Consider the following 21,233-nt stretch of genomic DNA (forward strand, 5'->3'; position numbering starts at 1 on the left):
TCATGTATTTGTTAAGTTTTCTTGTGATGAGGGCTAAATTGTCATATTCCTCACTTGGTTTTTCTTCTTCAACATCTTCTTCTTCCTTGGTTGTAGCTTTGAGAGCTATGTACTTCTTCTTTTTGTCTTCACCCTCTTGTAGCTTCTTTGCCAAGTTAATCTCATATGTCATCAATGACCCTATGAGCTCTTCCATAGGTAGCTTAGTCAAGTCTTTTGCTTCTTGAATTGTGGTGACCTTGGTATGCCACTTTGATGGGAGAGACCTCAATATCTTCATCACCTTCTCAGATTCCCTGTAGGTTTTTCCCAAAGCTTCAAGACCATTGACAATGTCGGTGAACCTAGTAATCATCTCAACAATAGTCTCATTTTGTTTCATTGAAAACAATTCATAGTTATGAACAAGTAAATTAATTTTTTACTCTTTCACTTGATTTGTTCCTTCATGAGTTATCTCAAGTAATCTCCAAATTTCTTTAGCTGATTTGCATTAACATATTTTATTATATTCATTTCTATCCATAGCACATTGCAAAGTAAAACAACCTTAGCATTTAATTGAAAATTTCTTCTATCAAACTCATTTTATTCTTGCTTGGGTTTTGGAACCAAGACTCCATCAACTAGTTTAGTAGGAAAAGTTGGGTCATCTTCAATGTCATCCTATACGTCTAAATCGATTGATTGTAAAAACCAAGTCATTTTAGTTTTCCAATAGGGATAGTCGGTTCCCATAAAAAATGGAGCTTTATGTTTTGCAAAAATTTCAGTCTGAGATGAGCTTGATGGAATAGACGTTTCCTCTTAGACTGTTAGGTCTCAAACAAGAGGTCTAGCTTTGATACCAATTAAGAAAATAAAGGTTATCCTTAATTAAAAAAACACCCAAAAGAGGGGGGGGGTGAATTGGGTTTTTTAAAATCTTTTCAAAACACAACAAGTTCAAGCACAATATAGACAAAAATAAAGAGATAGAGTTAGAGAATTCAAACTCAAGTTTTATAGTGGTTCGATACTTCCTTGCCTACGTCCACTCTCCTCAATCTCCTAATCGAGTGAGGGTTCCATTAACTTGAAGCTTCAACCAAGCTTCCAATCTTCTTACACTTGGATTCCGGCTCCAATGGACTCTTACACAATTTCTTCAAGATTCAAACCTTTTGAAGGCTTTAACACTCAGTTTTTACAAGAATGAATCCCTCAACCTAGCTTAAGGATAGTTCAAATACAAGACAAACCTAGGATGACACACAAGAGTGCACTAAAGGATATGCAAGTAATGATTTAATGCATTAAGAAAGAAAAGAGAGTTTTTTGGTCAAGAACAGGTAGGTAGACAATTGATTCCAAGTGTTTTCTTGTTCATAAATGAAGTGGATCTCTCAATTTATAGGTTTTTAAGATCGGGAATCAAAAACAGCAAAAGGGAGTCTCGATCGATCGAGCTAAGGGTCGATCGGTTCACTAGCCGTTGGAGCATTTAATGCTTGATAGGTTACCGTTGCCTCAACTGGACATTGACCAGAACTCAACCGGGAAGGGGTGAACCTCAACCGGGAAGAGGAAGCTACTAGATGAGAGAGAGTGTTTTTGGCACTCCTCGATTGGACCTCGATCAAACAAGGGTAACTGGTCGACCGGTTCCCAAACCGGTTGAGCCGGTTGGCCAGAGCCTCGACCGGTTGAGCCGGTTGGCCAGAGCCTCGACCGGTTAAGCCTTTTGGCCCCGAAAACCTATCTTTTTCAATTTCTTTCTTTTCCAACACTTAGGCAAGGTCTTTAGGTGAAATAATATGCCAATTTTAAAAGGTTTTGCCTAAGGTACATTTGATAAAATCGGGTTTTAATGAAATCGAAGTTTTAAAGGATAAACCGAGTTTTCTAAGATGCATGAAACGGTATGAAAATCCTAAGTGCGCCCATGCATTCATCTTACATTTGTTTCCTATGATCAAAAGTCTTCCCAAAGTCTTGATCTTATATCCATTTGGTCATTTGATGAATTTCCGAATTTATACATGAAATTCTTTACCATTTAAAACAATTAGTCACTTAACCATAATTTGTTATCATCAAAATCCGATTAAGAGAACCCTTGGGTTAACATATATATATATATTATTTTTTTATTTTAAAATTATTCATTTTTAATTCATCTTTTATTTTAAATTTATATTATCTTTTTTTTATATTATCCTATTATTTTTAACCACTTTCATATTTATCTCATTAATTCTATTTTAAAAAATTACTATCACTTCACTTTTTATTTTTTTATTTATCCTTTTAATTTTAAATGTTTTTATTTTAAAATATTAAAAATATAATTTTACAAAAAAATTGCTACAATATAAAAAAATAATAATAAAGTCCTAATATTTTATAAATTTAATTTAATTTGATAAGATAAATTATTAATAATTTTAATTATTTAAATAAATTAATGTTAATAGAAAAAGTTGACACCACAAATTTATAATAAAATTTTAGAAATTAAATCTCAAATAAAATATTTTATATAAATTAATTAATTTATTTTATTTAAAATGTAATAAAACATATTTTAATAGAAATACATTTTAATTTTTAAAATAAATGAATATAAATATATTAAAGGAATTTAAGTTAATTTTTTTTATTATAAAAATTTGATAAATATTATTTTAAATCATATTTAGGTTAATTATATTTATAAAATAACTTTAATATGTATATTTTTACTTATTTTATAATTTTTAAAAAATTTTATAAATGTTTTTATGAATTTTGAACTATTTTTTTTATCGGTATTTTTTTTTATATTTTTGATATATTTGTAAAATTTAAGTATAGACCGTGTTTACTAATATTTAAAATCTTATTTGAAAGTATATTTGCTGCCACACGAAAATAGGCGTACTCGCTTTAACGGGAGGATCTAGCTGATCTACAGATTCTACACAGAATAAAATATCTACTTCATATATTATCATTATAAAACCCTGATATAAAACATTATTTTATTCATTAGCTCCCCCTCAGCCGCCAAATGTGAAATCAAATAGGTGATCAGGCACTTTCCTCTCTACAATACTCTCCCAAATTTCACAATTCGTTCTTTTCCCACAAAAAGAAAAAAAAAAAAAAGACCAAAAAAAACCAAAAAGAAGATCCTTTTGGACCCATTGGTTTTTCCATAGACCAATATCTGTTCTTTGATTTCCGGTTTGAAATTTCTTCAAAATTTTAATTTGGAGGGTTTTACATTTTTGAGGTTTCAGAATCCGACAAGCATCGCGTGAATGATCCTTTTGGGTTTGATTTGTTTATCATTCTGAGTATTGGGTTTCTCGATTTGATTGAAGCCAAGGTGTTTCAAGGGTTGGGTGGGTACGATCTCGTTTGAGATGTTTTAAATTTTTTGGTTATCTTTTTTTTTTTTTTTTGTGCGTTTGATCCAATCGATGAGCTCTTAGAATCGGATTGTATTCGAAGTATTAGAATTCTCAGGAAAACAATGGAAATGATGATTTCTGAGTATTGGGTTTTTGGATTTCGATTTAGTTGGACTGTTTAAGGCATTCTGCTTATTCATAAAAATTTTCTATCAATAATTAACAATTTTGATTATGGGTCTGATCGTGCAAAGCTGTTTCAGGTTTGATTTCCATGCATTTAATCTAATTGGAAGATGTATAGCAATTTTAAGGAGCAAGCTATAGAGTATGTTAAGCAGGCAGTTCAGGAAGATAATGCTGGCAATTATAGTAAGGCGTTTCCGCTTTATATGAATGCCTTAGAGTACTTCAAGACGCATTTGAAATACGAGAAGAATCCTAAGATTAAGGAAGCTATTACTCAGAAATTCACTGAATATTTGAGGCGGGCAGAGGAGATCAGGGCTGTTCTTGATGATGGGGGGACTGGTCCAGCCTCAAACGGGGGGAATGCATCAGTGGCTGCAAAACCGAAAACGAAGCCCAAGAATGGAGATGGGGGGGATGGGGATGATGCGGAGCAAGCCAAGCTTAGGGCTGGGCTTAATTCTGCTATAATCACTGAGAAGCCAAATGTGCAGTGGAGTGATGTGGCTGGGCTTGAGAGCGCCAAGCAGGCACTGCAAGAGGCTGTCATATTACCTGTTAAGTTCCCACAGTTCTTTACTGGTTAGTTCCTCAATCCTGATATCTGCCTTTTTGTCGGTCTGTTCTATATACTCGTTTTCCCCATGTGGCTATCTGAGAAGGGGATATCAGTTTGGTACATGCGTGCACAGTCACATGTGTATAACAATATCAGGGAGCACCATTGGCAGAATAAGTACAACTAGTGGTAATTTTCCTTTTTCAGAACTGGGTGCCATATGGTTTTCTTGTGTGGTTCGAGTTGAAGTGTGAAATAGCCATTGGGTTTATAGCACACTCCGACCAGAAACTCGTGGATTATAATGGGAGAATTCAAAATTAAATTTCCTTTCTCTTACTTGTAAAATGTTAAAATCTGATTTCTATACTGTTCTTAATTACTTGGGATCATGGATTATTAAGATGGGTTATTTAGGTGAAATTAGATGTCGTTTTAGTTCATGTAGTTGCTATGCATTTATGTTATTGGGCATATTGGTTAGTTAAAGGGATAATGCAAAATGCTGGCTTAAAAATAATGACTGAGAAAGTGAAATTTAAAATTGTTTTATTTACAAAGAAAAAACAAAGAAGCAAAACAAATTTAAACTGGATCCGCAGATGATAATGATTATGTTGTAGTGTGGTGTTGTAGCAAGACTATTTGCTTGCTATCATCTGTATAATTGGCTTTATTGTGTATACTGGAAGGAGCATATACTGCATGTAAGTGGCCATTGCAACAAAATTCATGGCAATGGAAGTTCTATAAATTTTTATGCTGACAATTGTGAAATATGAGTAGGTCGAAAACCATAGTGAGGAGCCAATTCAAATTGTCAGAGACATGGGATTATTAGAGGTTTCCAAGTTTTTTCAATTTGAATTGAAAACCTATTTATCAGATTATAGTTTCAATCTCAGTTCAGTTAATCACATGAAAGATCCCTTATTGATATGGGTGTATGCTATGACACTTTCCTAAAAAGACAATCATAGATATGATTGATTCATAATAAGAAGGTATTTACTACCCTCCATGTTGACACTGCTAGTGAAGAAATGTTTCATTCATCAGCTATGCATTTTAAGTTCTTCACAAGCAAACGCTTCTCAGGTTTTTCTCCCCTTTCAATCCAGTCTCTGGGCCTTGTTTTTCTAAGTATAATCTTTATGCAAAGAAGAGGATCTGCTTCACCTATGACCTTAGGGCATGCTATCTTTGCTGACATTTGTACAATGAAATTTGAAAGAGACAAGATACCCATTTTTTGCATTGTTATGCTATCATTTAAGCTATCGCCTGGTTTCAGTTGCTTCATCTTTATCATCTGTTAAACTTAAAATGCTAAATGGTTATTATTTTTCCTTTTCGTGTTCAACAATTTGCTTGATCTCTTACTCAAGTTTAGGGAAGAGACGGCCCTGGAGGGCTTTTCTATTGTATGGTCCACCTGGAACAGGAAAGTCATACTTAGCCAAGGCTGTTGCAACAGAAGCAGACTCAACATTCTTCAGGTAGCATATTCATAATCATCTAAAATTAGCCGTTTACTTTACTATAGCAGATACAAAGCTAGTAAGCATCTATTTCATAAGCAATCCTGGACTCCAGTTAACATTTTCACCTCATTGTCATTGTATTTTTGTTGCTTCATTCAATTATCCAGCTCACTTCTCCATCTTATGTTCTATTTTTTAATTTGGTATCTTTTCCATGCTTCTCTTTCAAGTTCCTTTCTTTTATGGAATTCTTTAGCTTGTCTTTCAGTTATGGTTCATAATGTCAATATCATAAGGAAATTAGATTATGAGGGTTCTTATTGATAGTTTCAATTTAAAACTGCATTGAGGATGGTGTGGATGAAAAATTAGAATTAAACCTGATTGTTTATTCATGATTTTCATGCCTATTGGCATCTCATGATAACCATATAGCATGGTAGTGTGTTCTAAATAGTGCATTTCATCCTCGACATGAAAGGGAAACTATTGCATGCCTATTGACATCTCATAATAACCATATAGCATAATGTGTTATAAATAGTACATTTCATCCTTGAGGAGCATTTGCTCATGGAAGTAAAACTATTCCAGAATGTTTGCGATGTATTTAAATTCACAAGTTGTTCAATTGGAGGAGTAATCAGCTTATTTTTCTTTTTGTTTTTGATAGATAGGATTAATCAGCTTAATGATAATAACAAAATAAAAATGAGGTTGATTTTTGAAATATTGAAGTAGCAAATAAAAAAGTTTAAGTGCCCTAGAAGGCACAGAATGACACCTTTGGTTTTGATTAAAAATCCTTAGATCTGAAATTTTAAATTCAGAAGGGTTTAGTGCATTAAAGTGCTACTAGAGTTTCTTGTCCAGAATTTTTTTTTTTTTTTTTTGGTTTTTGTTTTTAAAGGTACTTGAGTTTTAAGTTTCTCTGTGTTGTTTTCACTTTGTGAGAAATTGTACTAGACTGACCAATGGGAATAGGACTTTGCCAAGTGATTGAAGAACTTGAGTTATCAAATAGGTAAGTTTGACAAAGAAAAACAAATTGAAATGTAATTGTATTATATTTGTTATTTGTTAACAGCCAGCAGGCTGACAGGTTGTACTGGTTTTGGCTGAGATCTAGTGGTGGTGAAAGCCTTAACATTTTCCCTTCTTTTTTCTCCTTCTTATTTGATCAATTAATACTTCATTGGTGGTTGGATTTGTGAAACTTTAAGAACAAGTATAGTTTTCTGGTAGATATTCAATGTTTTCCTCTTTTCAATATAGAATTTTTTAAAAACATGGGGAGTTGCTTTTCTTTTCTTATCTATTCCCTTTTTAATTCCTTTTTCTTTGTGGTAAAGAGAAAGAATATTATTAAAAGTAAAGATTAGTTACACTTTCTCGATACCATAGTACCTCAGCTTCTTCACATGTATTACCTATAAAATTATTCCTTGGAAAAATGTCAGCTGCAATAATATCATGATCTGCTCTAGCTGTACTATCAGGTAGTTTATTAGCTTCTTTGAAAACATGCCTACAAGTTATTTATTTATTTTTTATAGGAAAATGAGAATATACTAAAAGTTCTAGTCAGACAAAAGGGTGCACATCCAGTACACAAAATGTATACATCTAAAAAGAAAAAAGATACAACCAACAATCACAACCACAACCATGTTTTAATTACTTAAGAGCACAACCACTGAATGAAGTCTAGCGGGAATGGGAACCAGCTTGAACATCATCTTGAAGAGACCCTCATGACCACAGGTATAGGTTACTTATAAGGGAATCCTTAAGAGATTGATTCGAGTGTTGCACCTTTTTAAAGGTTGGTTGATTATGCTCCTGCCAAACTGTCTAGAATGGGCAAAAAGCAGTTGTTCTTCAGGCCTTTCTTCTCTTATCCACAAAACTCACATGCCAACCTACTAGCAATTCCTTCACTGAAGAAGGAAGAATCTGTAAGGTGCCAAATGAAGAGAATAAAAAGTGCCACGGTATCCTAGCTTTCTGCATATTGGATAAGGAGATGGCCAATTCTTCTGCATTTTTATACATATGTCAATAACTCGCCAAGAACCATCCCCTTTTTTGAGTTGGTCTATGGTTAGGATCCTTCTCCATGCAGCCTCCACATGAAGAAACTCACTTTGGTTGGAGCCCAAGAGCCTTACACTATCTTTGAGGTAAAAGAGTTTTCCCCCACTAACTCCAAGGTAGAGTAAAAGACTTAATGGAGAATTCTCACTCTCCCTAGCCTTTAAATGCTATTCTATCCTCCTCCCTACTCTTCCTTCCTAACACATGAAGCTTTCAAAGGGGCATTTAAAAATGTTATCCATCTCTCAATCTTGGAAATGTCTTAAAAAACATGGGTTCCACAAGACCAGCCTGCCCTCTATAGCTTGAACATCATCCACCCAAGCCTCCTTGGAAGTTGCAAAAGAGAATAGAATAGAGATGGAAAAGAGTCCTTTAAAGGAACATTACAACACCACACATCTTGCCAATATTTGATTCTTTTCCTATTGCCTACCTCAAACCTTGTCCTAGCCTTAAAAACTTCTCATCTTTTTCTTATTACCTTCAACAAGCCAACACCATACCCTTTCCCCTCAATCTAAAAGTGCCATCTTCTTGGCTTTTCCCCAAGCTTTCCCACTCAATCTAAAAGTGCCATCTTCTTGGCTCTTCCCCAAACTTTCCCATTATGACCTTTCTCCATAGGACATCCCTTTCCAAAGCAAATCTCCCGCACCATTTTCCTGGTAAGGCTTTATTGAGAATGGATAACTCCTTGATACCTAGACCCCCCTTCTTTTTATCTTTGCAAATCAACAACCAATTCAGTAAATGTGGTTTCTTATCAAGTTATGAACTCAAATGATTTAGAATGTTCCAGATGTTGTACACTAAAATAGAGATGCTATCAGGGACCTTTAATTGAAGCATTTATAACTATCCTGAGGAAACATTTTACAAGAAATCTCTTAATCCCATAGCAGACTGCCCAAAAGAAGACCATCTCTAAAAGTCACAGTCAGTAACACCACTGAAGCATCTCCCATATATTTAACTCCTGCACTGCAAATACAGCAATCAGAATTTCCAACGACCTAACATTACAGCATGCAAATTACTTATGGAGCCATCAATATTGAGCTTAAAGCTGTCTATATCTAGAGGAATATATCAAATCTATGATATAGCTGGTCATGACCGAAGAAAAAACTTCTAACTACACTTGAACTATAAATTAAAGATAAAGAGAAGAAAACCCCAGTAGTTTACTTTCAATAAATGAACAATGGTTCAGTGCAGTAGCCTGATATAGTAGCAAACTGTTGCAGTAACTACTTGCTAAACCTTAAAACTTGTCTAGCGTGCTCTTCTATTGACTTGCTAATTTGTGACTAATTAATTTATGCCTACTATTTATATATGTAATATTTTTTTTGATAGGAATATTTATATATGTAATATAAATGACAAAACTTTACTGGCAAACTTATTTGCTAGTCATAGAAAAAGATTTCCATGGGAAATCTTATTGAAGCTATTCATCCATTTGATTTTGTTTTCCTGGAAAATGCATTTGCATGTTATTTATGTCTTTAAATGCATAAATTGGTGAAATGCATATGATATATTGGCATTGTACAAAACAAACATGTTTGGCAGTCTTTTCATGCATGCAGCGATTGTATAATAACTTTAAACCCATATCCTGCATATTTGTGCTTTGCACCTTCTGTAGAGACAAATCCATAAATACAAACGAAAGAAGGGTTGGCTTAATATCATAGATACAGGTTTATTTTGATAGACTTGAGCCTACAAAGTCACAAATGCCAAATATTGTCTTTCCACAGTGTGTCTTCATCTGATCTAGTTTCAAAATGGATGGGTGAAAGTGAAAAGCTAGTCTCAAATCTGTTTCAAATGGCTCGTGAAAGTGCTCCTTCCATCATTTTCATTGATGAAATTGATTCCTTATGTGGCCAACGAGGTGAAGGCAATGAGAGCGAAGCCTCCCGACGTATTAAAACAGAGCTTCTTGTTCAGATGCAGGTACTCTTATAATGGATAAGAACAGCCTTAATCTTCCTTCTGTTTACAAGTATTATGCTTAGACCTCATTGATATAATTTGTATGTAAATGCATACTCATTTGCATGTGGAGATTGTGGAGTGCATTTGAGGGTTGGGGTGTTGAGATGTAGTTGTTTGGAGATATATTTGCAATCAGTTTCACTGAATTTTATTTCATGGACTGGTACAATGAGAAATTTTTATTGTATCTTAAAAATCATGTATATGTATTACTGATGGGTAGCGAAGTAAGGGCTGCTGATTTCATCTTCCAACTTTGTGCAGTCCATGACAATGTCCACTTAGGTTTCTGAACTCTTTGGTTTGCTACATATGAGTTAGGTTAATGTTGGTTATTTTTGTTATGCATCTTTAACTTAGAAGAGCTCAGAAACCTCTTCTTGATTAATCAGAAACTCATCTATGGTCCAAGTGTCTCTTAAAATCTGGTTTATGACCCTACTGAAGAAGCCAGGATTGAAAAGATCTTGTTGATGGAGTCTTTTTTTTTTCATTTTACAGACATTAATGATTATGAAACTGCAAAGGATCTATTACAGTAGCTTATGATACCACATATACTAAATTTCTAGCATAACGTGATCCCTTGACTTATGTCTTCTTAAGATTTGGTTTCTGACCTAACAGGGAACTGGGATTGTGAAGGTTTGGTTAATGGATTATTTGTTTTCTTCTCACTGGGATGTGCAAACTGCAAAGGATGTACTACAGAAGTTTTGATATAAGTGTACCAACTTAAATTTTATGCTCTCTACTTCACACATGCCACATGTGCATGAACACATGCGCACATGTGTGCATGGCACACACACAGATATGCAAACTGCAAAGGATCTATTATCTCAGCTCCTGATTTCAGTATACCACATATTCTAAATTTATAGCATATCAAATGAATGACTTAAATTTTAGGCTTGCTCTCTCTCTTTTCACACACTTCTATGCTTACTTCACCCTCCTCCCCCCAACCCTCCTTTCTCTCTCTCTCTCTCTCTCTCTCTTACACACACACACACACCCATGCATACTCATGTAAAGATTGATCAGGCTCTTTGCTTCTCATTTACACACACACCTATGCATACTCATGTAGAGATTTTTCGGGCTCTTCGCTTCTCATTTTCAAATGGGGTTTTATCTATTTACATTTTAGGGTGTAGGGCACAATGATCAGAAAGTTCTTGTTCTTGCAGCCACAAACACTCCCTATTCCCTGGATCAGGTGAGAAAAATCTTATCTTGTAGAACTAACTTTACCTATCTGAGATTGTCAGAATTGCTACTTTTGGGCTAAAGTTAAAGTGACTTGCAGGCCATCCGACGGCGATTTGACAAGCGAATCTACATTCCTCTTCCAGATTTGAAAGCAAGGCAGCACATGTTTAAGGTAATGGGATTTTATTAATGCATTCTTCTTAGACAACCAGAGCAATAATTTCATCATGACATAGTTCTGTATTATGTTACTGTATGTTTCTACAGAACATTATTTGTTTGACCGGTTGCCTTATGGATCTTGATGGCTATGTGTAGGTTCATCTGGGAGACACCCCTCATAACTTGACTGAACATGATTTTGAACACCTGGCTTATAGAACTGATGGATTCTCTGGTTCAGATATTTCTGTTTGTGTAAGTTTCAGGTTTTGTATCAGATGCAAACCCTTTTTCTTGCTTAGCAGTTTCTTACTGAGTTATGTGGCTGAAAGTAGTTGGCTGATCCTCTTTTCTTTATTCGATAGGTCAATGATGTACTATTTGAACCTGTTCGGAAAACTAAGGATGCTTCTTACTTTGTAAAAACTTCCAATGGCATCTGGGTCCCTTGTGGCCCTACTCAACGCGGAGCTGTTCAGGTTACTTTGCAGGAACTTGAAGCACAAGGCCTTGCTTCAAAGGTATGGATTGGTGGAAAACTGAAACTACATTCACCTCATGTTGGGTTATTGGAAAATTGGAAATTTTGAGGGAAAATGCAGAGAAAATGAAATATAGAGAAAAATAGGGGGAAAAAAAAGTGAAAGAAAATTAAATACAGATTTAAAGCTAATAAATTATTTTTACATGTTTCCTCAAACTCCAAACTTATTTTACTTATTTTTCTTATTTTTCTTCTTGTATATAAAGATTAATTAAATTTGATTTTCTTTCGTATTTTCCATTGTAAGCCAAACAAAAGAACGTCTTTTGGCTTAACATTTTTTTTTCCTTTTCTTAGTACTTTCCTAGAATGAAACTTAGCATTGGAGCTTCAAAAAATCCAGTGCCAGATATTATTCCCGAAAAAATCACATTGTTCTTTCTGTTGATTAATTTCACAATTTCTTAGGATGACAGGAAAATGACATTTTTTGCAGTAAGTAGTTGTAGAAAGGTCTGCATAATATGCCTTACAATCATTGAGCACACATTATTCACTACTTTGACAGCAATAGCATGCCTGAATAAATAAATAAAAATGAAATATATACATTTTCTTTCCTCATTATTTTTCTCAGGAAAGGGATTTCTAAAGAACTGCAATTTCTAGCTTCAGCTAATTGCTTGGGTTCTTTCATCCTGAAAGGTGACTGAATTTATCCTTGTTGGTTACTGATGACTTGGCAGATCCTCCCTCCGCCCATCTCAAGGACTGATTTTGAAAAAGTACTAGCAAGACAGAGACCAACAGTGAGCAAAGCAGATCTGGAGGTGCACAATAGATTCACAAAGGAGTTCGGGGAGGAGGGATGATGCCCCTTTTGGATCTTAGTCACAGGACTCCTCATTGATTGAGCCCTTTGGCTGCCATCTGGGTGGCATTGTAAATCCTGCCAGCCCTTCCAAGAGGGGGAAAATACTTGTGTGTTAATGTTAATTTTTGCCTGTTTCAAATCAGGTGGATGTTGTAAAGTGGTGATACTGATTTCAGCATGATTAATAATGCCAACAACTTTGGCTTTTGTCAATGTCCTGGAAACTACTGCTGGATTATTTGATCATTATCTGTCACATATAATGAAGATGAGTCAGTCCATGGACTATTCCTTCCCCACCAATACCATTGGAATATTTTTGAATGCTTGGTCCACAAAACAGAGCTATGGGTTTCATCATGCAGGAGCTTCTGACACAAAAGGGCATCAGTTGAACAGTTCTATTGTCATCAAAGACAGTAGGAAATTACTTCATTTTTTTCTTCTTTTGCAGGGAATTGTCAGGAAAATAGGCCCGGTACGCTATAGCATTACTGTACCATATTACACTCATTTCCCGTCAAAACAGACTGTCATAGACGAACAGACAAGTAGAGAGTCCAACCTCTAGGTTTATTTCGTGGCCAAGAGGTGACTGAATGTGTCAAACCAAACAGATTATTATATAACTGGTAACAGTAACAGTAAGTAGCATTTTCTAGCTTTAGTCAACCTATACCTTTTTTGCATTCCTTCAAAGCAAAGCTGTAGGTGCATGAAAGATTCATGAATATGGGGAAGAAGACTGATTCCAAAATCCAAGACCCAGTTTTCTTAGATAGTGAGCACTTTAAAATAAGAATGTATTAGCAATAGAAATGCTATGGAATCTAAACTGATGAATCTTCAATTAGACATGTGAAAGGCAATGGACAGGTAGGCTTTAATAAAGTGCACAAAATTCTCCACCAAGGTATGAAGTTCAAATCTTCAATAAAATATGTGAAGGCTTAAGGCAGATGAAGGTTTTTCCAACTACTCAATTCACAATTAATCTGGTGAACAGCCAACAGTCCTGCAAAACCAGCAGCCAATTCAAAGTTAAAAATCATGTATAGCCAGCACCCCCCAACCCAAAAGAAGAAAAAAAAATTCCAGTTCTCACTCATCACTGAACCTAGCAATCTTAAGATTTTCCTCATGCTTTGGTTCTTTAATTCTGCTTACTACAGGATTAGTATGTTCTGAAAAATCCGTACAGCTGATGATACTGACCTTTTATCAGATTGCCTATACTAGTAGAACCCTCTTGTTTTGGCAGGGATTCGCATGTCAGACTGCTGGTCTTGGACGGCTCCTGCTGTACTTTTGTGGGGTTGGCTTGGCAACATCAACAACTATCATCCACCCATTAATAATCTGAAAGCACCACCAACAGAAAGTTGGAGTCAAGTCTTTCTCTATCTTGAAGAATCAGATTTGAGTTTACAATCACACAAGGGCTCATCTCTGAACCTACCTTGCCATTCATTTCTTTGAGAGCTGCACTAGCAGCCTCTTCAGTTGTATACTCTATAAATGCATAACCTTTGGACCTTTTAGAAATTTTATCCATTATAATCTTAACTGTCAAGAAAAGAAATCCATCAGCTCATTTTTGCTACATGAATCAATAATTTATTTTGATGGGTGGAAAAAGGTGAAAAATACCTTCAACAAGTTCACCGAATCCTTCAAATGCTCCGCGTAAGGTTTTCTCAGATGTATAGAAAGATAGCCCTGTCCAAAAATAAGTATTTCCAGCACTGCTTTAAGTGGAAAGGAAAAAAGGAAAAAAAAAACAAAGAAGGGGGGGGGGGTGGTTTGTTCGTCTAAGCCTTAAATTCCAACTTCAATCAAGGGCTTACTTTCTAGGATTTAAAACTTTGGAAGATACTAATAGTTCTGATGTTTCAGAGCTTTTATTTTTTGGTCCACCCACGCTAAACATCATTCACATTATTCAAAATATAGACTTGTCAAAACATCACAAGTACATGCAGATATAATTCATATTTAGAAGACTAAAAGACAAATACCAACAAAGAGCAAGGAGAAGTAAAATAAACCAGCAGAAAATGTCTTAAACTAGATACTTGCAACTTACCAGTTACAAAAAGTTTCTTAGTTTTTATATTTGTCGGTTGATTTGCTTCCATAGAATCCAGTGAATCTGTAGAATTCTGTAAACTACCACCTGGAAAATGCATATTTTGTTACTCTACAAGGTAAAATTCATGGAATGGTATAATATTAAATTAAACTAAGATCCCATTTACGAGTGATTTTAAAAGGGGTTAAAAGTGCTTTCTAATACATGGAAGCACTTTCTTACAAAAATTAGGTGTTTGACAAATTTTTTAAAATCACTTCCAAAAATCTAGAGAATCACTTGAATTGATTCCTAGACAATCACTTGGAAGATGATTCTTCCAAAAATGACTTTTTTTATTATATAATACATCATCAAAAACACTATCAAAGCACTTTTTTTTTGTTCATCTCCAAGCACTAAGCAATTCTCTCTAGAAGTGTTTCTCATGGAAGTGTTGCTAACCAAAGTGCTACAAAAGAAAAATGCATTAACTAGAATCACTCTCACACGGCCTCTAAAGGTTATTGAAATGAAATACATGACAATTTGCATGTACAAATAAAATAAAAATAAGAATAGTAATTCAGAATATTGAAACACACAAATTTTCCACTAAGAACTCAGATATTAAATGCAACTTTTTACAAGGTACTAGAACAAACTTCGTCTCCCTTAAAATAAAATAAAAAAGCTTAAACAAAAAAAGTTGCAATAAAAAAATATAAATAAACAAGTACTTATGCTGGCTATACTATTTAGCTGAACATGGCTGAACAGTTGAATCCATATTAATTAACAAAAAGATTATCCTTGTGTTAAACATGTCTAGATCTTTTTCCTCAACAACTTAATGATCATGGCCTCTTTCTAGAAGCAGTCAAGTTCTATAGAACTTAATTGAACCTCATCATAATTTCTGGGGTTGACAACACAAGTTCTGTTTTCAACTTTCCAGGGTTTATATAGATGACAGTTTGACGGATGGATTTACATTGGCTGTCAACCTAAGACAACCTCCACTTTATTGAGTCCCGTGCCAACCACATAAAAAAGATGATCCGCTATGTCCAATACTGCAGCAACCAAAGGACGAATCTTTATTGAGTCTTGTTCATCATCCTACTTTATGTCCAATACTGCAGCAACATACTCATGAATTCATATAGATAATCTCAGCTACTGAGAAAATGTAGCTGATGGCTTCTTGTATGCAATTATGGCAGGTAAATATAGCCGGTGGATTTGTTCCACTTTGACAGCCTGAAAATCAGGCTTTCAGGGGACTTTAATTAATGAGTTAAAAGTTATATTCAGGTTCATCAAACTTATGACTTTCTAAAAGTCCTCGTGAAGAAACTCTAGAGCCTTAATGTTGTGAAAAACCACAACAAATAATAATAATATGGAGAAGAAAATAAGAAAATGAAAAAAAAAAAAAAAAGAGCAAAGCACACAACGATTTACGTGGTTCAGCCTACAACCTACATCCATAGGCAAAGATAAAGAAGAACTTCCACTATTATATAAGGAAATTACAACCTAGGGCTCTCAAATCTCAAAGTCCCAATTACACCCAAAAAGAGACTTTCTCTCCAAGTCAAAATCTCTTCCACATATTTTCCTAATTACACAGGAAGATTCCATATGAGAAACTAATTGTATAATTGTTAAAGATACCTATTTCTAAAAGCAGATCTCACAATAGGATATTTCCTTTATGATAATAGGAAACTCCCTTACAAGAATATGTCCTATTAGGAAACTATTAATGATTTTCCAATTGACTCATAAACAAAATCTCAGACCCTTTCCAACACTTGATATGTTAGATCACTTATAAGGCATTCTAACTCAGATCAACACTTAAAGCAATCATGAATTGAACCAAGTCACTTATCAGTGTTGTGCATAATGTGCGCTCCACATATTCATTGCCTATAGAAATATCTTTTCTTTAAACAGATGCATTCTCAGTAAAAATGGTGATGAATCAACTGATCATATCTTGAGCCATTAAAATGTTCAGGTTTCTATTAGCAATCATTTGGTCTGAATCAGATGCTTCTAGTTTCAGTGAAAGATCTTCTCCTCGGGTGGAAGTTTAAGGGCTTGGATAAGAAGAGAAGTAAGGTTTGGTACATGTCTCACTTATTCCTGTTTTGATGCATGTGGAAAGAGCGTATTCAAAGGATTTTCAATGAAGAAGAGCTGTCAAATCACAAATTGAGGGAAATCTTTATTAAATCCCCATTAGAGTGGTCCCATGCTTTGTTGGGAATGGATAATTATGCATTGTTTAAGGGCATTCCTCTCAATGTTATTCAACTTGACTGGCTTTCAATGTTTAAGTCATAAGGGTTAGTTTAGAGAGGAGAGGGGATTTGTTTCGATTTCTGTTTGAAGGAGCTGTGTTAATCTTGATGGAGGGGTGGGAGGTTTTTGTTGTATATTCTCATATGGTTCTATATAGATGTATAGGTCTTTTTATTTATTTTTTATTTTTTGGAGAAGGCTTAATCTTCCATTTCTTTTATTAGTTTTTTTTAAATTTGGGGAGGATTTCTCATCCTTCTCAAATACTTGCTTTACCCAATTTCTAATACATTTTGTTTAGGATAAAAAACAACAACAATAGTATTAGTAGTAGTAGTAGTAGTAGTAGTAGTAGTAGTAGTAGTAGTAGTAGTAGTAGTAGTAGTAGTAGTAGTAGTAGTAGTAGTAGTAATAATAATAATTACACATTGTTGGACAACAACAACAACAACAACAATAATAATAATAATAATAATAATAATTACACATTATTGGATTTTTTAAATAGCCTCAATTGTGGATAGTTATGTCTTTATGAAGGTTGTTTTGGGTAGATGCATTTTATTTTGCTTCATTCAGTGCCTTCTGTATGCTATCTGTGTACTTTTGCACAGCCATACTATCTCCCAATCCTCCCTTACTCATCAACAAGTTGGATACTCTTGCTGGCTTGCTTCAAAACTTTTGGATTCAAAGCATCACTTTATTTTTTTTGGTATCCATCTGCAACTCCATTTTTGTGCGACATTCCTCATCTGACTCCAAGGGCATGTAAATGAACCATAAGCTAGAAATAATACAACAAACGTAGCACAAAGTGAATATTTCATATGAACCAACTTTTATAAAAAATAACCTACCCTTCACCAAATGTTACCATACTAGGTAAACCCTTAGTGTGTGTGAACAATCTCTCTTTCTCTCTCACTCACACACACACACACATACACACATACATCATAACCAAATATCCATTATCAAAGTCTCTTGGCATCATAAAAGCAGTGTGAACAATACTTCCTTCCTATTAAACCTCTCTATAACAATTATTTCATTCCACTTTTAGAATGGCATTTGTATCCTCTAATCCCCTAAAACCTAATTGCCTGTACCTGAACTTGGTCTCCCTTGGATGGTATTATTTAAGAATATTATGAAATTGGACCCAATCTATAATCTTGCATCCCTTACAAAGATACACTGCATATTCCTCAGGGGCAACTACAAAAGATTAATGCATCCACTGCTATTCTTCTCTCATTCCAGAAACTTTTCCAGCATTTTATTACATTCTCTTGCGTTGTCAGTGGTGATTAACATGCTAATCCTATAGATCCCAGTGTAACCCTTATGATTGCCTTGATTTACCACTTCCTTATCTTGGTGCTCCACCGGCCATCAGAAATTCTCTCTTTGTAAAAACTGCATACTAAGCCACATAGCAGGAATTCTTTTAACCCCTCCAACAGTCTACAGAATTTTTGAAGAACACTATAATACTTTACTTTGAGAGTCTCGCCTTAAATAAATAGCTTAAAAGGTTTTGAATTTTTTCAACCATTCAAAGCTTTTCACAAATTCAAAGTGCACTGTGGAAGTTTGGCACACACCTGTAATAATTCATCTTGTCATTTGAAACTTTGACAAATTAAGACCAGTTATAGATTGCTCAACACATAATCCAATGTTTAACCTGAAGTTATGAAGGTTTTACCTCTATGGCTGCTCTTAAGTACAAGTATTGACCTTAGAACTGGTCATGAGACTAGTGGCTTATGGGGGTGGGGGCTTGGAGTTTTGATCATTGGATATGGAGAAGTTTCAGAAATGTTAGATGCAAAGAGAAGCTTAGAATATGAAGCCTTGGGTGCAAGGGACTTCAACATAGCTGGTCTAAAAACAAATTGGTACATACTGACACATGCTGAGACTTGCAGATAAGTTGGTCAGATTTCTTTACACATAAAAATAAGTAATGAAACTCATCCAGGAGCTTGCACCAAAATTTGATGTCATGGATATTTTAGTGGTCTGGAGAATCAGGGTTATTGTCTTTAAAACCATACACTTTCTATGATATTAACAGGCATTTGTGTGTATGTTTAGACCCATATGACAACAAAAGACCATTAAGCTGTGATAGCCTAACAACATAGGAAACGAACTGTTTCAGATTTGAAATTATCAATGACAACAGAATACCCAGAAGATATCATCTAGAAACTTCTAAACTAAGATTTGAAGTTCCAAGCCGGAAAAAAGAGCAGAGAAATAGAAGACATAATTTTTGCTGGATTGCTACCACAAACAGATGACATGTCAATTCACAGCTAAGGAAATAAAACCAAAGGACAAACCTCCATAATCCTTATTATTGGACTCAAAGTTCTCATCTGGGCGAACTGATAAAACACCAGGCACACCTGCAGTCATAGGAGCATCTCTTCAAGTGACAGTATCTACCTATAATAAATTGGAAATACAAAAAAAAAATGATAGCATAAACTAACCTGCCAGTTCTCTTGCACACTCCTCATCAAGTTCACAACAAAACCCAAAATCAGATTGCCAGGAAATGTGATATATACACATTTGGGCATCCTTCTCACTACAGAAGAAACTCTAACTTCTCAGGAAAACACATATAAAATGGCACAGAAAAACAGAGTAAACAGATCTTCAAACAATCAATACTTACTTTCCCAAAACCTTGGTTAGTATTTGAGCATAAAAATCAACCATCTGCGCCTTGGTAACAACTCCAACTGTTGGTCTGTCCATTTGAACAAGCCAGTACTTGGAATTCCCCGCAGGAAATAATTGAGGACTTCCAATGTCTGAGTTTGACACACTACCCAGTTGAATATTCGAAAAGGTATAGTCCTTTTTCACAGAGTTAAAATTGGGGTCGGGTTTAACAGATAAAACCCCCTGTAAACCTGCAATGCACAAATCCAAACAAATTAATTAAAGCCATTTGGCATAAAAGCAAAGCATTTGAGCACTCCCTATGCTGTAATTGAATGATTGAGGGTCCTATACAGAAGCTGTGGAAGAAAAGAACAGTGAACAAGAACTAGAAACAAACCAGAAAGCTCGCGAGAAGTTTCTGCATCGATATCGCAACAGAAACCAAAAGGGGCATCCCAAGAAGCATCATATATACACATCTGAGCATCCTTCTCGCTGTTCAAACCACAATTGAAGCACAATTCAGGCCCAAAACAGAAGAGAAACGAAATGGGTTCGATTAATTTCACAAAGAAGAACACAAACCCACCTGCCCAGAACCGTTTCAAGGGTTCTGACATAGTAATCAATAATCTCAGCTTTGGAACGAAGCACTTGTGGAGGAGCCTCCATTTGCACCATCCAGTGGCGCTGCCGCTCGCCAGCTGAAGCAGAGAAAGCAAGGGAAGTGGAAGTTGTAGATGCTGATACTGCGTTTGTTGCTGTTGATGAAGATGAAGAAACACAAGAAATGGAACAAGAAGAAGAATAAGATAGATTCAAGAGATTGTTGTTGTAGTTGTTTTTGAATGGACTGGGAAATGCAAGGGTTGTGTGGAAGAGAGAGGAAGCTTGAGACTGAATTTTGTGGGAGAATTTTCTGGTGATGTTGAAGGTGGTGGCTGAGGGACAGAGAGTTTCCATAGCAGACTTCAATGTTTCATTTGACAGCCCACACTCACCCCTCACAATCTACTCCACGCTCTAAATATCTAAACGCCCTATGGTTTTGGAGGGGTTGAGTTTTGCCTCCATCTCACGACCTTCTTTATTTCTTTCTCTTTTATTTTTTATATTTATTGTTGGTAATAAAATAAAATATAATTTATCCATATTTATCAAAACTAGCTTAAATAACATAATTTTTTTAATTATTTAATAAAATTTATAAAAAAATAATAATTTAGTAAAAAATAAAACAAAATTTAAATTTTTTTTAAGTATATGTATTTAAAAAGATTCTTATCATCGTAAAATTAATATGTATTTCGTAATAAAAAAAATCTATCATTAAATTAAAAGTAATTAATACCATAGGTTTAAATCCAATATTACATTAAATCAAAGATTAAAAATAAGTTACAATCAAAGAAAATAAATTTAAGACATTACAAAACAACTAAAATGTGCAAAACAATAGGTAAAAGAGTGTGACAATCTAAACTCCAACTACAATAAGTTTTTCTTCCCTAAAACTCTCTTAAGGAAGAAGAAGATGCTCATGAGGCATAGAAAAAGGTAAGAGATCCAATGGTGGCTAAGTAATTTTATTTTATTTTTTTAAAATACGGTCCCTGCATGTTCTCGGAGCTCTAGAGCAAAATGACAACAAATTTAGGCAATGACATGAGACTATAGGGTGACACCATCCTAGTGCTAATT

General features: G+C 34.7%; 2 protein-coding genes across 7 annotated transcripts; one reads left to right on the top strand and one right to left on the bottom strand.

Moving 5' to 3' along the window:
• The first annotated feature begins 2,930 nt into the window (after positions 1-2,930).
• LOC100243069 (vacuolar protein sorting-associated protein 4-like) lies at positions 2,931-12,667 on the top strand. Of its 6 annotated transcripts, none has more exons than XM_059741482.1 (9): positions 2,931-3,047; positions 3,641-4,148; positions 5,519-5,624; positions 9,479-9,677; positions 10,873-10,941; positions 11,032-11,106; positions 11,253-11,351; positions 11,462-11,617; positions 12,218-12,667. In XM_059741482.1, the coding sequence occupies exons 2-9, from the start codon at positions 3,674-3,676 to the stop codon at positions 12,230-12,232; spliced, it is 1,194 nt and encodes a 397-aa protein (XP_059597465.1). In that variant the 5' UTR covers positions 2,931-3,047; positions 3,641-3,673; the 3' UTR covers positions 12,233-12,667. The 6 variants fall into 6 exon arrangements, with proteins under 6 accessions (XP_059597465.1, XP_010658766.1, XP_010658768.1 ...); XM_010660464.3 differs by having other exon boundaries at positions 2,932-3,047; positions 12,327-12,667; XM_010660466.3 differs by having other exon boundaries at positions 3,008-3,055; positions 12,327-12,667.
• A 533-nt stretch (positions 12,668-13,200) lies between these two features.
• LOC100265361 (organelle RRM domain-containing protein 1, chloroplastic) lies at positions 13,201-20,604 on the bottom strand. Its single transcript, XM_002264128.4, has 10 exons — positions 20,122-20,604; positions 19,930-20,027; positions 19,540-19,780; positions 19,352-19,449; positions 19,199-19,264; positions 14,541-14,630; positions 14,105-14,173; positions 13,914-14,020; positions 13,670-13,813; positions 13,201-13,469 (listed from the first exon to the last, which is right to left on the bottom strand). Exons 1-9 carry the CDS (start codon positions 20,493-20,495, stop codon positions 13,727-13,729), a joined length of 1,230 nt encoding a protein of 409 aa, XP_002264164.1. The 5' UTR covers positions 20,496-20,604; the 3' UTR covers positions 13,201-13,469; positions 13,670-13,726.
• Between the last annotated feature and the right edge of the window lie 629 nt (positions 20,605-21,233).

The sequence above is a fragment of the Vitis vinifera genome, chromosome 13 (assembly GCF_030704535.1).
Source record: "Vitis vinifera cultivar Pinot Noir 40024 chromosome 13, ASM3070453v1".
NCBI lineage: Eukaryota > Viridiplantae > Streptophyta > Magnoliopsida > Vitales > Vitaceae > Vitis > Vitis vinifera.

What these genes read in the sequence shown, in the direction of transcription:
- LOC100243069 (XM_010660464.3), top strand. Translation starts at nt 3,674, where the DNA reads ATGTATAGCAATTTTAAGGAGCAAGCTATAGAGTATGTTAAGCAGGCA. An exon ending in AGCTTCTTGTTCAGATGCAG is followed by an intron (nt 9,678 to 10,872) that starts GTACTCTTATAA and finishes TTTACATTTTAG; the next exon opens with GGTGTAGGGCACAATGATCA. An exon ending in CAAGGCAGCACATGTTTAAG is followed by an intron (nt 11,107 to 11,252) that starts GTAATGGGATTT and finishes GGCTATGTGTAG; the next exon opens with GTTCATCTGGGAGACACCCC.
- LOC100265361 (XM_002264128.4), bottom strand. Translation starts at nt 20,495, where the DNA reads ATGGAAACTCTCTGTCCCTCAGCCACCACCTTCAACATCACCAGAAAA. An exon ending in CTAACCAAGGTTTTGGGAAA is followed by an intron (nt 19,450 to 19,539) that starts GTAAGTATTGAT and finishes TTTCTTCTGTAG; the next exon opens with TGAGAAGGATGCCCAAATGT. An exon ending in TAAGAAACTTTTTGTAACTG is followed by an intron (nt 14,174 to 14,540) that starts GTAAGTTGCAAG and finishes ATTTTTGGACAG; the next exon opens with GGCTATCTTTCTATACATCT.